General features: G+C 45.1%; 1 protein-coding gene across 5 annotated transcripts in view; it reads right to left on the bottom strand.

Annotated features, from left to right (window-relative positions):
• CFAP74 (cilia and flagella associated protein 74) overlaps positions 1–18,662 on the bottom strand; it is a 76,081-nt gene extending 57,419 nt beyond the window's left edge. The window contains exons 1-11 of one of the 5 annotated variants that reach the window (XM_029578207.1): positions 18,395–18,662; positions 15,534–15,675; positions 12,044–12,122; positions 10,031–10,174; positions 8,957–9,055; positions 5,609–5,713; positions 2,820–2,993; positions 1,552–1,662; positions 941–1,043; positions 701–858; positions 9–207 (exon numbers count right to left, since the gene is read on the bottom strand). In XM_029578207.1, the coding sequence (XP_029434067.1) occupies positions 9–207; positions 701–858; positions 941–1,043; positions 1,552–1,662; positions 2,820–2,993; positions 5,609–5,713; positions 8,957–9,055; positions 10,031–10,174; positions 12,044–12,122; positions 15,534–15,651 (1,290 nt within the window). In that variant the 5' untranslated portion in view covers positions 15,652–15,675; positions 18,395–18,662. Of the gene's footprint in view, positions 1–8; positions 208–700; positions 859–940; positions 1,044–1,551; positions 1,663–2,819; positions 2,994–5,608; positions 5,714–8,157; positions 9,056–10,030; positions 10,175–12,043; positions 12,123–15,533; positions 15,676–15,923; positions 16,435–18,394 lie in introns of those variants that run through there. The other 4 variants (XM_029578203.1, XM_029578204.1, XM_029578205.1 and 1 more) reach the window with 4 other exon arrangements.
• Between the last annotated feature and the right edge of the window lie 1,623 nt (positions 18,663–20,285).

Here is a 20,285-nt window from a genome sequence, read left to right as displayed (position 1 = left end):
GTACACACCGGTTCTCTGTCTTGCTCAGGTTTCTCTCTACAGGTTTTCTCCACATATTGTAAGGCCTTGGACCTCAGTTTGGAAGGTCCCTGGATTTTATCCCAACTCTTGGAAGACTCTTTCTTCGTCTTCTCCATATATGCCTCTTCTTGCAAGATGCGACTCAGAATCTCAGCTTTTCGCAATTTTTGCTGCTCCTCCAGTGCTCTGAGCAAAATTATTAACAATGAAACATGGAGTAAGGAAACAGACAGAGCTGGCCGCTATCTATGATCCCATTTCGTATCTATGAGTTATTCTGATTATCTGTTTATGAAAACCAGTATTCTGCAGCGTGTATCCTATACATGAAAGGTTAAAGGGACCCACAGAAGCATGCATTTTTAAACTTCTTACATCTGTTCTGTTTTCTAAGAATTTCTACAAAAAAGTTATCCATTGATGTAGAACAGAAATTACAGATTTATTTTGTCCAAGCGCGGTTAATGTAAATGTCTGGCAATACCTACAGAAATGTAAAATCTACCTGATAACCACTCTTTTGCACCGTATATGATATTGTCTGATATTTTATTCTTCGGGGTAAGTGCTGGGAGTAGGGAGCAGAGGGTGGCAGCAGCTATTCTTTTCAGCCTGGGGATAGGTCGGGCTGTTAAAATTCCCCTTTAAGCGTGTAGTTGGAGAAAAGGAATGCGCTTACTGCTTCTGCCTTTCCAGCTCTTTCAGCCGTTTTTGCTGGTGGATGTGCTGGGTAACATTTCCTCCATCTGAGAGCACCGACTCCTTCTCCTCCAGCTCCTGCTTTTTGGCCTCGGCAGCTTTCTTTTTATGCCAGGCTTGGCGAACTCGTATGTTTTCCTGCACATTTGCAATACCCCAGTCAAACTAAATCCAAGATAACGGACTTGATGTGAAAGCGAGGAATTAGTCAGTGGCTTACCCTGCTGGCGGCTATGCTGTTCTTCAGGTTTAGTACATTTTGCATCCTTTTCTGCATGTCTTCACGGGTTTTCAGCTCCTCTTTGGCTTCTTTCTGGTGCACTCTGTCAGAACAACAAAGCTTGGAAAGTAAAATCGGTGGGACTTGGGTAAATTGTGGAGGCAAAGAAAAGCACACTTGCTGGATCTAGGGCAAGCCTTACTGGCATCAGATGGGTTAAGGCATGCTTGAGACAGGGAGAGCAGAGAGAGACAAACGGACACAAGGCAATAAAGTCTTCTCCCTAGCAACAGGGTGCGTTCCTGGATTAACCATCCTGCGCATCCTGATCCGTTATTATTCTTTCAGAAGGAGGGCGGCATTCCAAAGTCGTATGCAGCTACACACACGTTTACAAGAGTACAACACTGTTTGAATATTGCACACACACACCCCCCCCCCCCCTTTGCCATGGCTACAAGAGGAAGGAGTTAGGTTGGGAAAGTAAAAGGTACCAATGGTGATTTCATTTTGAAAGCTGCCATAGGATCTTGAGACTGTGACATGGGCACAGACAGGGCTGAATGATCCGGCTCACAGGATAACCAAACTCTAAACTGCATTCTAATGACCTGCTGATGCTTTCCTTCAGAAACTGGACAGCTATTTCATGGCTCTTCTGGGCATCTTCCATTGTTTTTCGATGCCTCAGTTCTCGTTCCTTCACATCTTCCAAATCTTTCCTAGCGTAAAGAGAAAAGGTGACGGCTGATATACCAGGCTGAGCAGTGCTGCCCAATAAAGCTTAGCGGGTACCAAACCAGTTCTGTTGCTTCCCTTTAACTGGAAGCATAATACTTTTAGCAAGTAATTTACTTATTAAACAATATAAAACCAGCACAAAAGTTGACCAAAGGGACCTGGGGCAATTTTTATCAATGACTAAAAGTACAGAGAGTCATGGAGGGTCATTTTCAGAGAGATGATTAACCATGAATGCTTTTTATCCATGTAAACAGCTTTGTAAATTGCCCTTGTGATGTACAATATGTGCCAACCCCATTCCCATCCCTTGCATTTTCCCTACACGGATGAAGTTTTCCGGGTCCCTCTAGTCATCTTCTTCTTTTTAAAATAAATCCATCTGTCCATCCATCTATCCACCTTGTTAAATCCATTCTATATTACACTTGCCTGTCCAGCCGCCCGTCCATTCAACAAAATTCTCCTCTTTGCTCTCTAGGCTTTTCACTTCCAGTGCCTCCTAGTTTTTCAGTCACTTGGGCCTTCCCACTCCCACTGCACTGAGGAGGCACGGAAAGTTCTTTCCAGGGTGTGGGGCCCAGGGCAGGAGGGCACTCAACTGGGCTCCTATGCATGCTCCCCCCACCCTCAGAACATACTTACAATTCAATCCATCTCCCCTCGGATAACGGGAAGCAAAAATAAAAAGGGTCCCCCTAATTCCTTTACTTTCTGAACTAGTGATTACTCCGCTTATGCATCTTTTAAAAAGTGCTGAAGGGAGAAAGAAATTAAGGAAGAGAAGGCAAGAGATATCCTCCTCCATCTCCAGCTGGTTGCACCTTCATATTTACATTCTGGAAACAGTAAATGAAACTTCACCAGGGAACCCCAAACTCTGCAAAAAAAAAAAAAAAAACTAGTCATGCAACAATGACATCGCTCTTCGACAGTCTGGAAACTGCGTTGGGTTCATAGTTTTATGAAGGAAAGCGGAATGTAACTGCCAAGGTTACATTTGGATCTACAACCTGGAGGTGCAAGTTCTGGCATTCATTCAAAAACCTGATTAATAAAAATATGAATAGGAAGATGGGAGAAGTATACATAAAATACTGATTTAAGACCACAGATTGATAGCTCAGCCTGGCCTTACTGCATCTCTCTCTTGTGCCTGCGCTGCGCTTGCAGGATTGAGATTTCCTCCTTCTGAGCCCGCTGCTCTGCCAGCTCTCTGCGTTGCTTGTTCTGCTCCTCTTCCTCCTCCAGTACCTGTTCATGCAGACCTACAAACTTCCCTTGCTCGGTCTCAATCTGCCACAAGATATACCTATCCAAAGGAAGCAAAGATTTCATTGTTGCTGACATGAGAGGACTAGAACTGGTAAATGTGAATCGATTATTTACTCTTTCAGATAACAGAAGGACTAGAAGGACATGAAGTTAGCAAGTAGCACATTTAAAACAAATTAGATTAAATTATTTTTTACTCAATGCACAATTAACCTCTGGCATTCATTGCCAGAGGATGTAGTTAGGGTAGTTAGTGTAGCTGGATTTAAAAAAGGTTTGGATAAGTTCTTGGAGGCGAAGTCCAAAAACTGCTATCAAACAAATTGACAGGAAATAGCCAACTATTACTATTGTTATTACTGGCACAAGTAGTATGGGATCTATTTAATGTTTGGGTACTTTCCAGGTATTTATAACCTGGATTGGCCACTGTGGGAAACAGGATGCTGGGCTTGATGGACCCTCAGTCTGATCCAGTATGGCAACTTTTTATGTTTTTATATGATTCTTCTTAGCCTAAACTTGAGGCAAGAAATATTAGAATGAAAATCCTTAGATTCCCCACCCCTTTTTGTTCCAGGATTATGAAGCAAAATAAATTGGGATCCTCCTGTTAATCTCTCCTTCAGGATCTTTTAAGTACCTCTAAGTGACCTGGAATGGCCATTATCAGAGAAAAGATGCTGGCTCAATGGACTTTTGATCTGACCTGGCACGGCACATCTTATGTTTTTATAACCCCATGAAAACGGCACAAACATCTGAAGCATGGACTCAAGTAAGGTGCATAATACAAGGTAGAAACTTTCTGGAGAGTTAGATTGTTTGGTGCTAAAGGAAGATATAGACATAATAGGCATCTCGGAGTCCTGGTGGAAGGAGGATAATGAATAGGACACTGATAGCAAGGCACATGTGTAGGGCTGCCCCTCTAGGTTAAGGATGGCATAAAGTCAAGCAGGAGACAAACTGCACTCTGGAATCCTTATGGATAGAGATTCCAAGGAAGCAGAGGGGATGTGTTACTGCCTGCCTGGCCAGGATGAGGAAACAGACTGCAAAATACTGAGAGATTAGATTGGCTAGTAAAATGGGAAACACAATAATAAAGCGGGTATTGATTGGGTACATGTCACATCAGGACATGCAAGGGAGGTAAAGTTCCTGGATGCCCTCAATGACTGCTTCATGCAGCAAGTCAACAGGGAACCGGTGAGAGGGGGAACCGTATCAGTTCTAGTGCTCTAGTGGGGCAAGAGATGAAAGGTGGTGGATCTGCTTGGCAATGGTGATTATAATATAATAAAATCTGACACAATCACTGCAGGGCAAAGGAAAATGACTGCAGTGGCATTTAACTATAAAAAGGGAGTCTATGATCAAATGAAGAAATGCGTTAGAAAGAAACTGAAGGGAGCAATCTATAAGGTTAAAATCTGGCAGGAAGCGTGGGAAATTACCATCCTTGTAGCTCAGACAAAATTATTCTGTGCATTAACAGTTGGAAGGAAAAGCAAACACCTGCCAGCGTGCTTTAACAGTGAGGGGAAAGAGGCAATTAAGGGCATCATTCCAAAAATGGAAAGGAGACCCAAATGAGGAAAATAGGGAGGAGCATAAGCACTGGCAAGTTAAATGCTAAAAAAGGAATTAAGCAAACAAAGAAGCTTACCATAGCGGTAAAAACAAATGAAAGCTTTGTCAAGTACAGTGATGGAGTCCGTTAGATGACTGAGGGGTCCGGGAGACAAACAGCAGGAAAACTACATTCATTCTTTGCTTCTGTCTTTAGGGAGAAGGTTTTGGGGGGTCACACCTACACCACAAGCATTTCCGATGGTGATGGAATCAATGTGAAACTGGAGAAAGCAATAACTCAGACCAATCACCAGGCCAAGAAGAACTAAAAATGAAACTGAAGAATTGTTTCTGGTAATCTGTAACCTATTGTGGTACCAGAAGACTGGAGGGTGGCCAATGTGACTGCAACTTTTCAAAAGAGCTTCAAGGGTGACCAGTGAGCCTGATGTTGGTGCCGGGAAAAATGGTTGAACCTATTCTTAAAACAAAATGACTGACCACATAGATAGAAATGGTTTCATGAGAAGAGTTAACATGGGTTTTACTACATTTTTTTGAAGGGGTTAATAAACATGTGGATAAAGGTGAGCTGGTTGATACAGCGGTATCAACGAATTTCAGAAGGCGTTTGACAAAGACACTCATGAGAGACTCCTCGGGAATTGGGAGGTCACGGGATCAGAGGCAGTGTCCTACTGTGGACTGGTAATTGGATAAAAGACAGGACACAGAGGGTAGGACTAAATAGTTTTCTGAATGGAGAAAGGTGGTTAGTGGAGCGTCCCAAGGGTCTGTATTGGGATGAGCCCCTGGCTGGGAGGGGGAGCTGCTCATCACTAAGGGAGACGTCAGAGTAGACAGGATGGGGGGTCTCCATTCTTGCCTGTCACAATAAATCATCCCCAGCCAGTTTAAACGTTTTCCACTAGTCTGGCTGACTTTGAGCCTGCTTCCAGCTAGACTGCATTAGATACACCAAATCTACATCTTTGATGGTTTCCTCCCTCTATCAATAAGGAGGCTTCAGTGCTGCTCCCCAGTCACTGCTGCCTTTCCCCTTCCCTCACTTACTCGTTTTCTTCAAGCATCAAAGTGATGGTGGACTCTATGCCCTGCTCACTCTGCAACTCGGTGCACAGGCGTCTATGAGCTCCCTGCAGGCGGGAGACAGCCGGACTGGCAGGGTTACAAACAGATAAAAAAGAGAAAGACATTGAAAACAAAGAAAGGTACAGCCTTGTAAGAGATAAAAAAAAAAAACATTGTTACTGCCATAGGGCAGAGACTCGTGCAACAGAGTTTGCTGATTTTTGTGACAATGAAATATTTCAATTACCATCCTTCAAGCATCCTTTTGGATTTTAAAAAGGTAGTCTCTGCTGGTTAGTGCTAAAATGGAAAGTGGTTGGGTACTAACTTTAAACAAAAAAAGACATTAGTGCTGTAACACATTGAAAACCATGCACCCTTCCTAGTTAACCTGTACAAAATCTCCCCTGTTCCTGCTTTATTCCAGCTTTGCATTGGGCTATGTACAAGAACCTTTCTAAAGCATTCAACTCTGACAGAGCATCAGACATGAAGTCATAATCAGCACCAAAAAAGACATGTTTAATGGTTGTGTGTTTTGGCTGCCAACTTTAAAAAAAAAATAAATACAGGGCTGATCCTTAAACTGTGAGCCACCCAGATACTGTCTGCATGCATGAGACAGAGCTGCGACTCCTAGCACACATCTGCTCAGTTCACTAGTTTAAATTCCCTTTGTACACATTCACTTACTGGGCCTAGCAAGCCCGGTAATTTTTCATTTATGATCAAGTAAAACAAAAAAATATAGATTGTATTGAGACCAGCAGAGCTACATTTCATGTTATTAGACATGAGCAACAACAACTAAATCAGAGGTCATTTAAACATTGCATTATTTTTTATTCCATAATAAACATTTATCAAAACATTTTTATACATATGCGATAAATATTTCAAATGGACCATCACGTGTAAATCACCACATTACATTTGAAAATACCTTATTTTCTAATATTCCTAATATCTTTACCCAAAAAAAATCCCACTCATACATATATTATAAATTCAATACTGTATTTATCAAGACTGAGGAAGTGAATCCATATATTATAAATTCAATACTGTATTTATCAAGACAATACAGCTTATTTTTTGTACACATATATTTTTTAAAAGAAAAAAAAGGGGGGGATGTGGGGAATGTGTGCATGAGAAAAGAAATAAGTATGTATGAGTGGGGGGTTTTTGGGTAAAGATATTAGGAATATTAGAAAATAAGGTATTTTCAAATGTAATGTGGTGATTTATATGTAATGGTCCATTTGCAATATTTATCGCATATGTTTAAAAATCTTTTGATAAATGTTTATTATGGAATAAAAAATAATAATGCAATGTTTCAATGTTTAAATGACCTCTGATTTAGGTGTTATTATTGTACGTATTATCAGAGGGTATGCATGTAATATATACCTGAACAGGTTACCATTTTGTATGTTATTAGACATGGACATCAGGAAGGAATTTGTTTTTATTGGTTCTATCTCAAAGAGAATATCATTTTACACTGATCATCATTTGAGGAAGGTGTCTGTGCGGTTCTGGAAGCTCTAATTCAGCATTCTCTCTGGATAATTCTAAGGCTGAGTCGATAAAAGATATCACAGAGCACAAAGGATCAGCAGAGGTTCTAGAAGCCCTTTCACTACCATATTAATCTGGTCTTTGTACCACATGATAAAAGTTACACGTTTGTAATATCAAAACTAAATAGAAAAACTATACAAGTTTGATTGCAAGAAATCATCTCATAAATTCAGGCTTCAAAGGAAAATGTAAGTGTTCAGAAACCTCGCTCACGAGTTACAGTATTGCTCATGCACAGAATTAAGCTCCATGATACCTTTTCTCATCCCAGCATACAAATTTTGCTACATAATAATTTTTACATCTACTACAGGTCCTTACCAGAAGAGAACTCAGGGAGTCCCATGGTAAGAGACCATTTTTAGATTGTGTTCACTTTTAAAGTTTGCACTGGTCATAGTTGCTTACCTGGCATTAAACAGAAAATGTAACCAAATGGGGAAGAGGCAGGGGACCAGTGCAAAGGAAAGCACAAGTTACTGGGATGGAATGAGTTCAGAGTGAGAGAGGCTCCCAGGACTCGTAGCTCTGTCTTACCATTAATGTACAGCGTGAGGTCGATATCAATATTCACTTTAATACTAATATTTTAGAAAGGCAATTTTCTGTTTGGTAAGAGAGTATGAAAACTTGGCTCTTGGTCTTAAGAGTTTATTTTATTCCTATTCCAAACGTCCCCACTGCATTGTTGCTCTGTGACTACTATTGATTCAGCCACATGCCGTATGTCTGCACTGAAGCTGAACAGAAGACTAAGGCACCTGGAGCAACACGTAGCTCATCAGTACATCACAAAATATTCAGAATGGTACAAAATGAAAAGCAGCTGTTGGGGGTTGACCTTTTGAATTCTGATTTGATGCTAAATTAGCTCACTGAATGAAAGTGGTTGAGTCTGCTGTTTCCCTCCCTCTCTGTAAGAAATTGAGGCAGGATCTTACCTCTGCAGAGGAGAGATCTGTCATCCACATTTTCCAGAGCTTATGTTGATGCTGCTCTGCGGTACGCTCTGGGGCTACAGCACTCCCCAAAGATCGATTGCATCAGTCAGACTGGAGCAGCTTAGAGATGAAAATGCCGTGCCCTGCTCCTCATTATATTATAATAGCACCCGCCCCAACCACATCTGTGACCCTTCTCCTGATCTCTGGCCCTTTACAATTCCACCAATACCAGATAATAATGTAGTTTGGCCTTTCCTCCCAATAAGATCCCAACAATCGTTGAAATTACAGCTCATCAGCAAACCCTGTTCTGCCAGGTCTGGGGTAGATGAGCTGGCAGAGCATTTATGGCGCTTGGTTGCAAGGCAGCCTCTAAAGGGGAAAAGGCTCAATGCTATCGTGACTATGATGACGTCTGAACATCCTTTCTTTCCATTTATGGTTTGCTGGGCAGCGATGCAAGGAGTTAAATGGGCTTGGCTCAACAAGACAGAATCGGTGGCAGAGCGAGGATTCAAACTTGCTCCAAGTTCTTTGCCCAAAGCAGTCAATCACGGGATGCAGACCTGGAGCTCCAGGCTGACGGTTCACCAGCAGAAGTAGCCACGCGTCACTTTGCACCATCGCTGCAATAAACCACACCTTTTCTCACCTTTGCAAGAGCAGTGTTTATTAAGCTGCTAGAACATCCTGCCATTTACTAAGTTATTCTGCAGAATCAGTCCAGCACAATAGAACATCTTAGGCAGTCATCGTGTTGCCTTTGGGCAAACTCACGGAGATCTGGTCTACCTACATGTTACCGGCTTCCTTTTCTGCCCGTATCTCCTCCACCACGCTGTCGCACTCCTGTTCTAACTTTTCAATCCGGAGCCGGCATGCTCTCAGCTCTTCCCTGCAACAAAAGAGATTGCATGACAGCCCTATGATCCCTTAAGGCACTGCTATCAGAAACATTTATTTCTAGATGATTTGGCTGGCAGTCAAAAAATAAAACAAAAACTACTTTCCTTTAGGATTTTCCTTCCCGTTCCTTAGAAGATTCCAGTGTCTGAAGCTATAGAAAGTTCCCTGACCTTATTCATGCCCATCGCTATAAATCTCACTCTTAGCACAACTACATGGAGGAATCACAGTGACACTAGAACAAGAGACGGGTGACCTAAGGGAAGGGGATTTTTACAGTGTAAGAGCTAGACCTTCCAATCCATAAATAGGGTGAAACAGAAGAAGAAAATATATGAGAAGAAAAGTAAGAAGGAAGCTCTAAAAGCATTAATATAAGGAAGATACAGAAGCAAAAAGGCCACCTAGCAGCTAAGGAATCTTCTAAGCACCGACAGGATGCTACATTTGTCAGTTTTTTTAATAGATACTACAAAAAACATAGATTATTTCTTGTGTCTCAGCTCTGAATTCCCTGTACCGAGCACCACATTCTGTCACTCCAAGCTGTTACTGATTTAACAAATAAAGCACTCCACGTGCAAGAGCTGACCGCATTATTTCTAACTTTTTATTTGTCAGGACAAAACTCAACACATGCTGCTGCACCAAGTGCTCGAGCAATGAAGCAGTACATTTTATCTTAATCCTGGTTTAACCTAACCTCAATTATACGCTCAAAACACATTTTGTTTTGCCCTACAAGAGGCAATGGAACAAAGAGCTTGTTGTTAATTTGTACAGTACTGTATCAGCAATTAAGGGGTCACCGTGCCCCGATGCCTTTGATTCACCACATACTGAAGTACATGGCGGGATCATTTTGTTCCCATATGATGACAATACTATGGACACAGTCTTTCATGGTTAAGTATGGTTCATTTCAGTTCTGGAAACTCGTGCTGGTGCAGTGTAGCGTACTCACCTGACTTGTTCATTAATTAGCACCTTCTCCTTAAAAATACCGTCCAGCTGGTTAAGATTCCTGCGAAGATTTAATGTGCGAACTCTAGCACTGTGACTGATTTTCTGAGTCGGACTGTGAGTTTTACTCTGTTCCTGCTTGTCCCTTGAGGTAGAAAAGACAATAACATCGTTGTTATACCTGAGGGATACTAAAGGGAATGCTGAGAATTGGTTGGATTTTCTAAGAAAAAGGAGTCAGATAGATAGGAGTCACTAGGATGTACCATCTTTACATAACCAAGGATATTTTGATGTCAGACAGAAGAAATCATGGTTTAATATCCCCTCCAAACAATACAAGCAAGCCAAACCTAAAAAGTGCTTTGAGCGGGATTTCAAAAATATACATTCTACAATTAAAAGAGTCAGAGAGGCAATTTGTGAAATCACAGCAGATATGGCCACACTGGATCAAAAATGTGAGCTACATTATCAGTTTCTAGCTTACATGGCTACTTCCAGAAATGCAAGGGAACTGAGGAGGAGCTGCTTTAAAAAAATTCCAAAATAATTAGTTGGCACAGAGGATAATTTTCAGCGGCCTGCATAGACACAGAGATTAATTGTGAGTTTGTGGACTTTACTACTTACGCTGTGCACTTTAATCCCACAAAGGGTACAGCCAGGGCTGCGCTGGCCTCTTTGGTGCTCCTAGGGAAGAGCAGTTCCCCTTACAAAGATGTGGTGATTGGGAAGGTTCCCCTTCAAGGATGCAAGACCAAGAAAGAGGAAGAGGGTCCCTCTTAGGATGCCCCATGATGAAAGGGGCATCTCCTCATTTCTCCTAAGCGCAGGGATGTACAGTACTGTGAATACTGCCGGGTCTGATGGGGGCGCTGCTGCTCAGGCTGAGTGGCACTGGGGTGAAGGAGGCAGTTCTACTTTCAGCCTAGCTCTCCTGGACAGCTGCCTACACCGCCTTGTGGGCAATCTGGGCCTGGAGACAGCATTTTCAATGGTGCAAAACTGGAGCCAACAGTAACATAGTAAATGACAGCAGATAAAGACCAAATGGTCCATCCAGTCTGCCCAGCAAGTTGCTTACAGTAGTAACTTCAACTCTGTGCAGGTTACCACCATGCCTTTTCCATCAAAAAGCAGGGCTGAATTAGACATGGCATGTTGGCGATGCCATCCAGTGGCACCGGACGGACTCATCTCTCCTAGCCAGCAGAGCCCCCAGCTCCACATGACATTGTTAGAACATAAGACTTTCCATACTGGGTCAGACCAAGGGTCCATCAAGCCCAGCATCCTGTTTCCAACAGTGGCCAATCCAGGCCACAAGTACTTGGCAGGATCTCAAGGGGTAGATAGAAAAATTAGCCACATCTCTGATCCCCCCAGGGACCTCTGCATCAGGCTGTGCCAACCTGGAAACTCTCCTCCTCCTGCTGACTGCCTCAGAGGAAGTTCCCTCACGAGGCACAGTCCGAACACATTGCGGCTGAATTAAACTGGCCGTGCTGCACAGCTCCCTTTCAAGAGAAAACCCTCACTAAAGAGGTATACTTCCTTGAATTTGGACAAAAGACATTGGGGGAGGAGAACACGGAAGGAGAGAGGGAGCCAGACCCCGTGGCTATCAATCCCTCTGGATACTGCAGGCAGAGATCAGACAGGGACTACCAACCCTCCACTCGCCCGGCTCTACCTGAGGGATAACCCACGAAGGTGCCCAACACCTCAGGAGCACCTCTTCTGATCACTTCTTTCTTTTTACTTATTTTTTTTCAATTTCTCTCAGACTACCAGGTTTGCACCTCTACCATATGCTGGAGACAGAGAAATACTGAGGGACTACGGGTGGCGTTCTTGGTTGTGTAGCAGTGCCTCAAGGTTTGTAATTCTCTGCCTCCATCTGCTGGTAGGGATGCAAAACCCACTTATCTGGACTGATCTGGGGTATGAACAGGAACATAAATATTCACTTGTCTAGTAGCTGCAAACCTGGAAATTGCTAGTTACTCACCAGCTAAAATCAGAGTCAAAACTGTCTTCTTCTTCAGCTTTCACCGATCCTACTTCACTGTCTTCTGAAAGCCTATGTACTAATGAAAAACATTTGCAAAACTTATTTTATAAAGAAATAGTGCTTGAAAATATGACATATACATAATAATATTAGATGATAGGGAACAGCTCCCCTATGAGGAAAGACTAAAGAGGTTAGGACTTTTCAGCCTGGAGAAGAGACGGCTGAGGGGGGATATGATAGAGGTCTTTAAGATCATGAGAGGTCTAGAACGGGTAGATGTGAATCGGTTATTTACTCTTTCGAATAATAGAAAGACTTGGGGGCACTCCATGAAGTTACCATGGGGCACATTTAAAACTAATTGGAGAAAGTTCTTTTTCACTCAATGCACAATTAAACTCTGGAATTTGTTGCCTGAAGATGTGGTTAGTGCAGTTAGTATAGCTGGGTTTAAAAAAAGGATTGGATAAGTTCTTGGAGGAGAAGTCCATTATCTGCTATTGATTAAGAATGCTGTAAATATACTGTACATTGTAGTTATCTTATGATAGTTCTGTTTATTTATTTATATTTATATTTACTCAGTTGTTTCTGCTACCCAGCCTCAAAAATAGTTACTGTTACTGTAATTGCATATTATACCCCAATTTTAGTTACTTTGTCATTTACTAATTATCTTCAACTGTTACTTGTAAGGGCCCTGCCCAAAAGTTATTTGTTTGATGTAAACCGATACGATGTGTGAACAGCTATCGGTATAGAAGAGACGTTAAATAAATAAATAAATAATTAAGTTGACTTAGAGAATAGCCACTGCCATTAGCAATGGTTACATGGAATAGACTTAGTTTTTGGGTACTTGCCAGGTTCTTATGACCTGGATTGCCCACTGTTGGAAACAGGATGCTGGGCTTGATGGACCCTTGGTCTGACCCAGTATAGGCATGTTCTTATCCAGTCTGTCCAGTTACTCCTGTCTGCACTGGAAGGATATAGCCCAGATGTCAGCCATACAGCATGGCCTCTTGCAAGATATCACTCCTTATCCAAGACAGCTTTTGTCACTTTCCTCCTTTGTACTCTACTATCTTGTTCAGATGACCATCCAAGATCCCCCACCCAGCACCCCTCCCTTCCCATGTCTAATCCTATGGCTTTGTAATAATCTAAATAGCCCCCTAGAGTGTAATCATTGCCCAAACATCTGGCTTCCTAGGCTCCCTGCATTGAATCCCAGACAGCCTAGCTAAATTAGGATTATTATTGCACTGTAGTTTGCCAGACAGACCCAGCTACTAGTTAAGTCTATCATTGCAGTCTGTCAGGCAGACCTGGTTGCCTGGCGGCCTGTATTTTCACTTTGCATATCACCCACTTTGCTATTCATTTTGGCAACCTCAGTATTCATTGTTGAATCATTTGAGTAGGCATCCTAAACACTAAGTGGTGCTGCTAGGTTGTGCTTCTGCTATCTCTTCACTTTTTAACACCTGCCTTCTTACATGTCCACTAGTATTCTAACCTCCATCACCCAGTTCAGGATGGTGATCCGTGCATCCACCACCCTTTCCATGAATACCAAGGATATAAACCAAGGAAAATTGTAAATGTTCAATTCAGCAAACAGTTACAAAACTGAGAAATTACTACTTACCTGATAGTTTTCTTTTCTTTAGTACAGTCGGGTGATCCAGAACCAGTGGGTTATGTACCTCTACCAGCAAATGGAGACGGACAGCATGTATATTCCTGCAGCGACATCAGCCTGCCAGTATTCTCCTCAGAAGCAACTGTGGACAGACTCGCAAAAAACTTAATTAAAAACAGATAACCATTGCAATACTCAGCCAACAAGCAAAAAAACACTGAGCTCAGACAAGAATGTAATAACACAAGTCTAGGGGCTGGAGTAACACTTACTAGTAATCCCTGTAACACGTAGGCACACAGGAGGATCATTATACAATCATTTGGCAGCCAAGGGAGGGAAGCTGGATTCATCTGACTGTCCTAAAGAAAAGGAAATTATCAGCTAAGTAGTAATTTCTCATTTCTTAGCATCCAGTCAGAATGAATCCAGAACAAGTGGGATGTACCCAAGCAACTCCCGAATAGGGCGGGAGCCTGCCTGTGGTCCAGTCAAAACCGCACGTGCAAAGGCTGGGTCCTCCTGAGCTTGCACATTCAGAAGTTAATATCTGGAAAAAGTGTGCAACGAGGACCAAGTCGCAGTTCGGCATATATCGATGGGAGAAAACAATCGAACTTCTGCCCATGACACTGCCTGAGCCCTTAGGTAATGGTTTCCCAGCTTCCACATATACATCCGCAACTACCTCCTTAATCCAGCGAACTATTGTAGCCTCAGAGCAGGGCCTAACCTAAGTAGGCTGCTCACATCCCTCAGCCTCCCACGGAGGAACAGCGGAATGGCTCGCTGAGCATGAAGACTGGGGGAAGGAGGAAGCCCTATGCAACAAAAGCCTCCTTGTAAGTCTCTGTATATTACATTTTTTTTTAAACTTACCGGAGCTCAGCTTTACCTGGCTGAGTACAGAGATGGTCTCCAGCTGCGGGGGGAGACGGCATGTGTTGTCAGAGCCACACTCTGCTTCCTACACCCACTGCCTTTCAGCTGCTTAAGAAGCTAAGTCCACACTGGCTGAAAACCAGCTACCGGACCAAGTCACTCATCTGAGGGACCACAGAAGTCACCGCAGGAATTCTCAACTGGGGAGGGACCATTTGGTAACACTGCAGGAGAGTGGGGCGAATTTATTTCCTTAATTCTCCTTTCTCAAAATGAAGTAATACCCAGTAGGGAGATGCACGTCCACCATCTGCTGGAGACGGAGAATACTGGCAGGCTGATGTCACTGCAGGGGTATATATACTGTGACGTCAGTTTGCTCTGTCTCCATCTGCTGGTAGAGGTGTATAATCCACTTATTCTGAATTCATCTGACTGGAGTCTAAGAAACAATCCATTCCCATACTACGAGCTCTAGTATCACATTACAGGCGGCGGTCCAGCTATCAGTCACCCACATTCTCTTATTGCTCTGTATGCTGTCGGATGCAAAGTAAACCCCCTTTAGAGACCCCATCCATTCATGAACATAAGAACTGGCAAGCTGGTTCAGACCTAAGGTCCCTTCAGCCCAGCATACTGTCTCCAACAGCAGCAAGCAGTGGGAGCTGCCTAAGAGAACGCATGTGGGGTTGTCAATCTCTATCACACCTTTCCCAATATCAATGACTCATTACACTTACCAATTTATATCATTTACAAACTATGTTACCGACCCTAAAATGGCACCTATGTAACTTAAGATACATTAGCCTCATTTTATGTGTCTTAATGTAAACCGTTGTGACGGTTCCCACCAAACGAAGGTATAGAAAAATGTTAAATAAATAAATAAATCATGTTATCATGGCTGAGAACGAGAACTGTAGGTGGAGGCTTTGCATCAAAATGAACCTTTAGTGAGGTCTTTCGCCTTTTTCTGGAGGTACTCTGCTCTGCTGTGCTTGTACTGCCTGAGGGGAGTGTGGATCTCTTCCTCTTCTGAAACATCCTCATATTCACAATGCTCCATTGTGCCAAACCTTCACTAGTCTACCTAAGAGAGAAAATAATGTATCTTCAGTGTGCAGGAAATGAATCAAAAAGATCAAGTTTTATATAGCACAGCACTAAAATTTATCTTTCTAATTACAGTTAGGGATACCAGATGGCTCGAGGAGGAGTTAGACCTGGAACTGGCCCCATTCCATCTCTGGAATCAGCTGAGAATCCTAGCTATAGAGTTTCATAGGTGCTAAGTAGTGAGACAAATCTCACAAAGAGAAATTACTAATGACAGTATACATTTATTGTTGAACTGTAATAAACCTGTGCAGGAAACAGAAGTAATGTATTCTCAGGGCTCCAAAGCTGTATGCGGTTTCAGGAGGAGATGACTGTTCATTCAGTGTGAGGAAAAGCGGGCTACAGCTGTTCTTACAGATCAGGCTCTCTGCACCCGTCTATTTCCCCTCTCATAGGAAAGTTACAGGAAGTGCCAAGACCAAGGGGATGCTGCTGACCAAGGGCCAGAAAGCAAGACTTCAGCAGACAGAGGACAGATGCTGGGACTGCGATCAGAGCCAAGGTCAGAATTAGAACCCAAGTTTAGGATGGCCAGGTTCAGAGTTCATCCAAGGGCCAGGGTGGGAGAATTCCAGAGCTGGTATGTGTTGGACCCAGGATCAAATGAGTCCCAGAGCTGGGATGGGAAGTCCTGAAGAAGTATGAGAATTTGGGAGCAGGAATCTGAGGAGTCCTGAGGCTCAGGATTAGGGGAATCACAAGAGCTGGTATGAGAGTCCCAGATCCAGGGAGGGAAGTCCTGAGGGTGGGCTGGAGGTAGGATAATCCTGGAATGGGAGTGGGGAGGGGGGTGAGTACCAGGCCCAGGAATGGGAAGCACAGAGGAAGTCCTGGGCAGGCTTGGAGGGGGTGGAAGTCACCCCTTCCCAACATTCTTGGCCCAGACCCAGGATGGGTATTGGCCTGGGTCTTGGATCTGGGGTTGGAAAGGCAGCATCCCAGGCCCAGGACAGGGGAAAGAGTTATCCTGGGGCCAGGATGGTAGGCCTGGGGTAGGACTGCAGGAGTCCCAAGCCCAGGATGGGGGATGAGGAAGTCAGGAGGACAGAAAATGGGGTACAGAAGTCTAAGGGCCAGGGTGGGGATGCAGAATATAAATAAATAAAGTGGGAATACCAAGCATGGAATGGGGATGTAGTGGAGGGGGAAGAGACACAGGCTCAGTTTGGAAAGGAAGACAAGGGAAGGGAGAGAAGTCCCAGCCCCGGGTTGGAGTTGGGGATGTGGAGGAGAAAGAGGGAGTCCTGCCCTGCATTGGGGTTGGGGATGTGGAGGAGGGAGGAAGGGAGGAAGAGTCCATCCCTCAGTTGAGGAAGGAGTGGGAAGAGTTTAAGGTTGGTATTGAGGCGGAGGGGAGGGAGAAGGAAGAATCCTGGCCCCTTGTTGGGTTGGGATGTAGAGCAGGAAGGGGAGGAGAGTCCATGCCCTGGGTTGAAGAGGGAGGGGGAAAGAGTCCAAGGTTGGGGTTGAGGAGGATGGGAGGAGGGAGTCTGGGGGAAGAGTTCGAGGCTGGTGTTGAGAAGGAGGGGAGGGGAGTCCAGGCCCCAGGATGGGGTTGTGAATGTGGAGGAGGAAGGGAGAGAGAGAGGAGGAATCCCAAGTTGGGATTGAGGAGGAGGGGAGGGGGGATGTCCTGGCCCTGGGTTGGGGTTCAGGAGAAGGAGAACGAGGGGGAGTCCCGGCCCCGGGTTGAGATTGAGGAGGAGAGGGAGGGGGAGTCCCGGCCCCGGGTTGGGGATGTGGAGGAGGAAGGGAGGGGGAGTCCCGGCCCCGGGTTGGGGGTGAGGAGGAGAGGGAGGGGTAGTCCAGGCCCCAGGATGGGGTTGTGAATGTGGAGGAGGAAGGGAGGGAGAGAGAGGAGGAATCCCAAGTTGGGATTGAGGGGGAGGAGAAAGAGGGGATGTCCCGGCCCTGGGTTGGGGATGTGGAGAAGGAAGTGAGGAGAAGTCCCGGCCCCGGGTTGGAGAGGAGGAGAGGGAGGGGGAGTCCCGGCCCCGGGTTGGAGAGGAGGAGAGGGAAGGGGAGTCCCGGCCCCGGGTTGGAGAGGAGGAGAGGCAAGGGGAGTCCCGGCCCCGGGTTGGGGTTGAGGAGGAGAGGCAAGGGGAGTCCCGGCCCCGGGTTGGGGTTGAGGAGGAGAGGCAAGGGGAGTCCCGGCCCCGGGTTGGGGTTGAGGAGGAGAGGCAGGGGGAGTCCCGGCCCCGGGTTGGGGAGGAGGAGAGGAAGGGAGGGGGAGTCCCGGCCCCGGGTTGGGGAGGAGGAGAGGAAGGGAGGGGGAGTCCCCGGCCCCGGGTTGGGGGTTGAGGGAAGGGAGGGGGAGTCCCGGCCCCGGGTTGGGGTTGAGGAGGAGAGGCAAGGGGAGTCCCGGCCCCGGGTTGGGGTTGAGGAGGAGAGGCAAGGGGAGTCCCGGCCCCGGGTTGGGGTTGAGGAGGAGAGGCAAGGGGAGTCCCGGCCCCGGGTTGGGGTTGAGGAGGAGAGGAAGGGGGGAGTCCCGGCCCCGGGTTGGGGAGGAGGAGAGGAAGGGAGGGGGAGTCCCGGCCCCGGGTTGGGGAGGAGGAGAGGAAGGGAGGGGGAGTCCCGGCCCCGGGTTGGGGTTGAGGAAGGGAGGGGGAGTCCCGGCCCCGGGTTGGGGTTGAGGAGGAGAGGGGGGGAAGAGCCCCAATCCCGGGCCCGGCCGCGGCGCTCGCACTCACAGCCACAGCTGCTCTTGGCTCCAGGTGTATGTACCGCCGTCACCTCGGCAACGGAAGCAACCACCGGCGCCGGGGGGAGAGGGAATGGTTACAGTGCGCGGATCCTCACCCCGGCGCCTCTCACTCTCACCCTCGGGATTAAACCGATCGCTTCCGCCCCGGGAGCTCGCCTTGCTGGGCTCTTCGGGGTTAGCTTTGCCTTTGCGCGGGTTCGTGTGTGCGCGTGGGCTCCTCGGTCCCCCCTCCGAGCCCGGGCGCTGGTATGTTCCAGCTCGGCAGCCTCCCCCGGGGCCCTGGGGAACGCCTCGCGCTCGGGGAGCACGCGCCGCCGGCTTTCTTCTTTCCATTAAACGTCTGCCTCTCCTTAATGCACTGGAGTTGCTGTCCCTAAACTGGGAAGGGTTTGCGCGCCTGCATGCTTTCGCTTCCCGTGCAGTCTGCATTTTATTGGAGGATGAGCCAGACGCCAAGAATTCAGCCATAAATCCGCAGATCTCCTGCTAGCCATCTTCCAGCTTCTAGCACGGTCCATAACTGCTTTACCTTCCCTATATATGGGAAAGTCAACCACCATTTCAAAGAAAAGTAATTTACCACGGGTTGCAAAGCAGTGCTCAGTTCAAACAATCAATCGCTTTCTTGCTAATAGAGGTTTGCAAGTTCCTTGGCCACCCACTTTCATTTTCCTCATTTGTTTATTTATTATCTGCTTTTCCAATTAGCAGAGCTCAACGCTTGTTAACAACAGGTTTCGGTTTGCATTCAAGCACAGGCAGTGCTGCACAATAGATAGAGCTAAATTCAAACATTTACGATAAATATTTTGGGATTAACTTCAAAAGATTTGACAAGCTGGTCAACAGCTGCATTTAAAATACAGACATTTAGGACTTGCAAGGCACCATAGGAAACAGCAAGAGAAGAGAGGAAAGGAAACACATTTAAAGTGACTAGAAGTTGTGTTTAACTCCATCTCAGGACCCCCCACAATAAGATCCTTTCAGATAATAAGTAAAGTAGGTTAGCAACAAAATTAAAATATATTTCCCCTGTACTTACTAATTTCTTCTTAATTGCAGAAACTGTGAAATGTAAATATTGGGGACCATTGTACTAAAGTGCACTAAACACTTTGCAATCGTTAATGCTCGTCAACCAACATCCTGTGCATTCTAGTTAACACATGTTAACAGTGTTTTAATGTGCATGAATTAACTTTCAAGAGTTTTAATGCAAAAACCGTGCCAAACAGCTCATTACATTTTAACACAGTAAAAAGTAAGCATGCAAACTGCTAGGTAGGCCATTTATGCAAAAATAAATAAATAAATAAATAATAATTAAAAAAAAATATATATATATATACCTTGGGGAGGTGAAGTACATTTTTGTGATCATGTCCAAGGGTAATGTACACATGTACACATGTACTTTACTGTTTTCTTCATTTGCATGTCATTAACATTGGCCATTAGTGGGCAAGTTAAATAATATACTTATGTGTGTTACATCCCATGTTAGCACACTTTAATATCTTGGCCCCTAGTAGCATCTTGAGGTGTTCATGTATCCTGGTGAGCAGGGCTGGGATACCAAACTGATGCAATAAGGGCAAATATGTGTGCACAACTTTGCCTGACCTGCTGCCTTATTCGAGGCAGTGCAAGAATTCTAGCATAAAGCTTCCACAAAACATACTTTGCTACATTATTACATTATTCATATGCCATGAACCAGTGGTAATAAAAAAACCCAACCAAGATACCTGGTTGGGGGCAGCAGCGGCCTCTCTCCAGCTGCAATGGGGAAAAGGAAGCAAGTTCCAGAAAGGCTCTTGATTCTTGACTGATTTGGTTTCTCTTCCACCTTTCAACCACTTTAAAGCGGATTA

Source organism: Rhinatrema bivittatum, chromosome 15 (genome assembly GCF_901001135.1).
Source record: "Rhinatrema bivittatum chromosome 15, aRhiBiv1.1, whole genome shotgun sequence".
NCBI classification, from domain to species: Eukaryota; Metazoa; Chordata; class Amphibia; order Gymnophiona; family Rhinatrematidae; genus Rhinatrema; species Rhinatrema bivittatum.
Note: the sequence above shows the minus strand (reverse complement) of the source record. Positions and strands in the feature narration are given on the sequence as shown.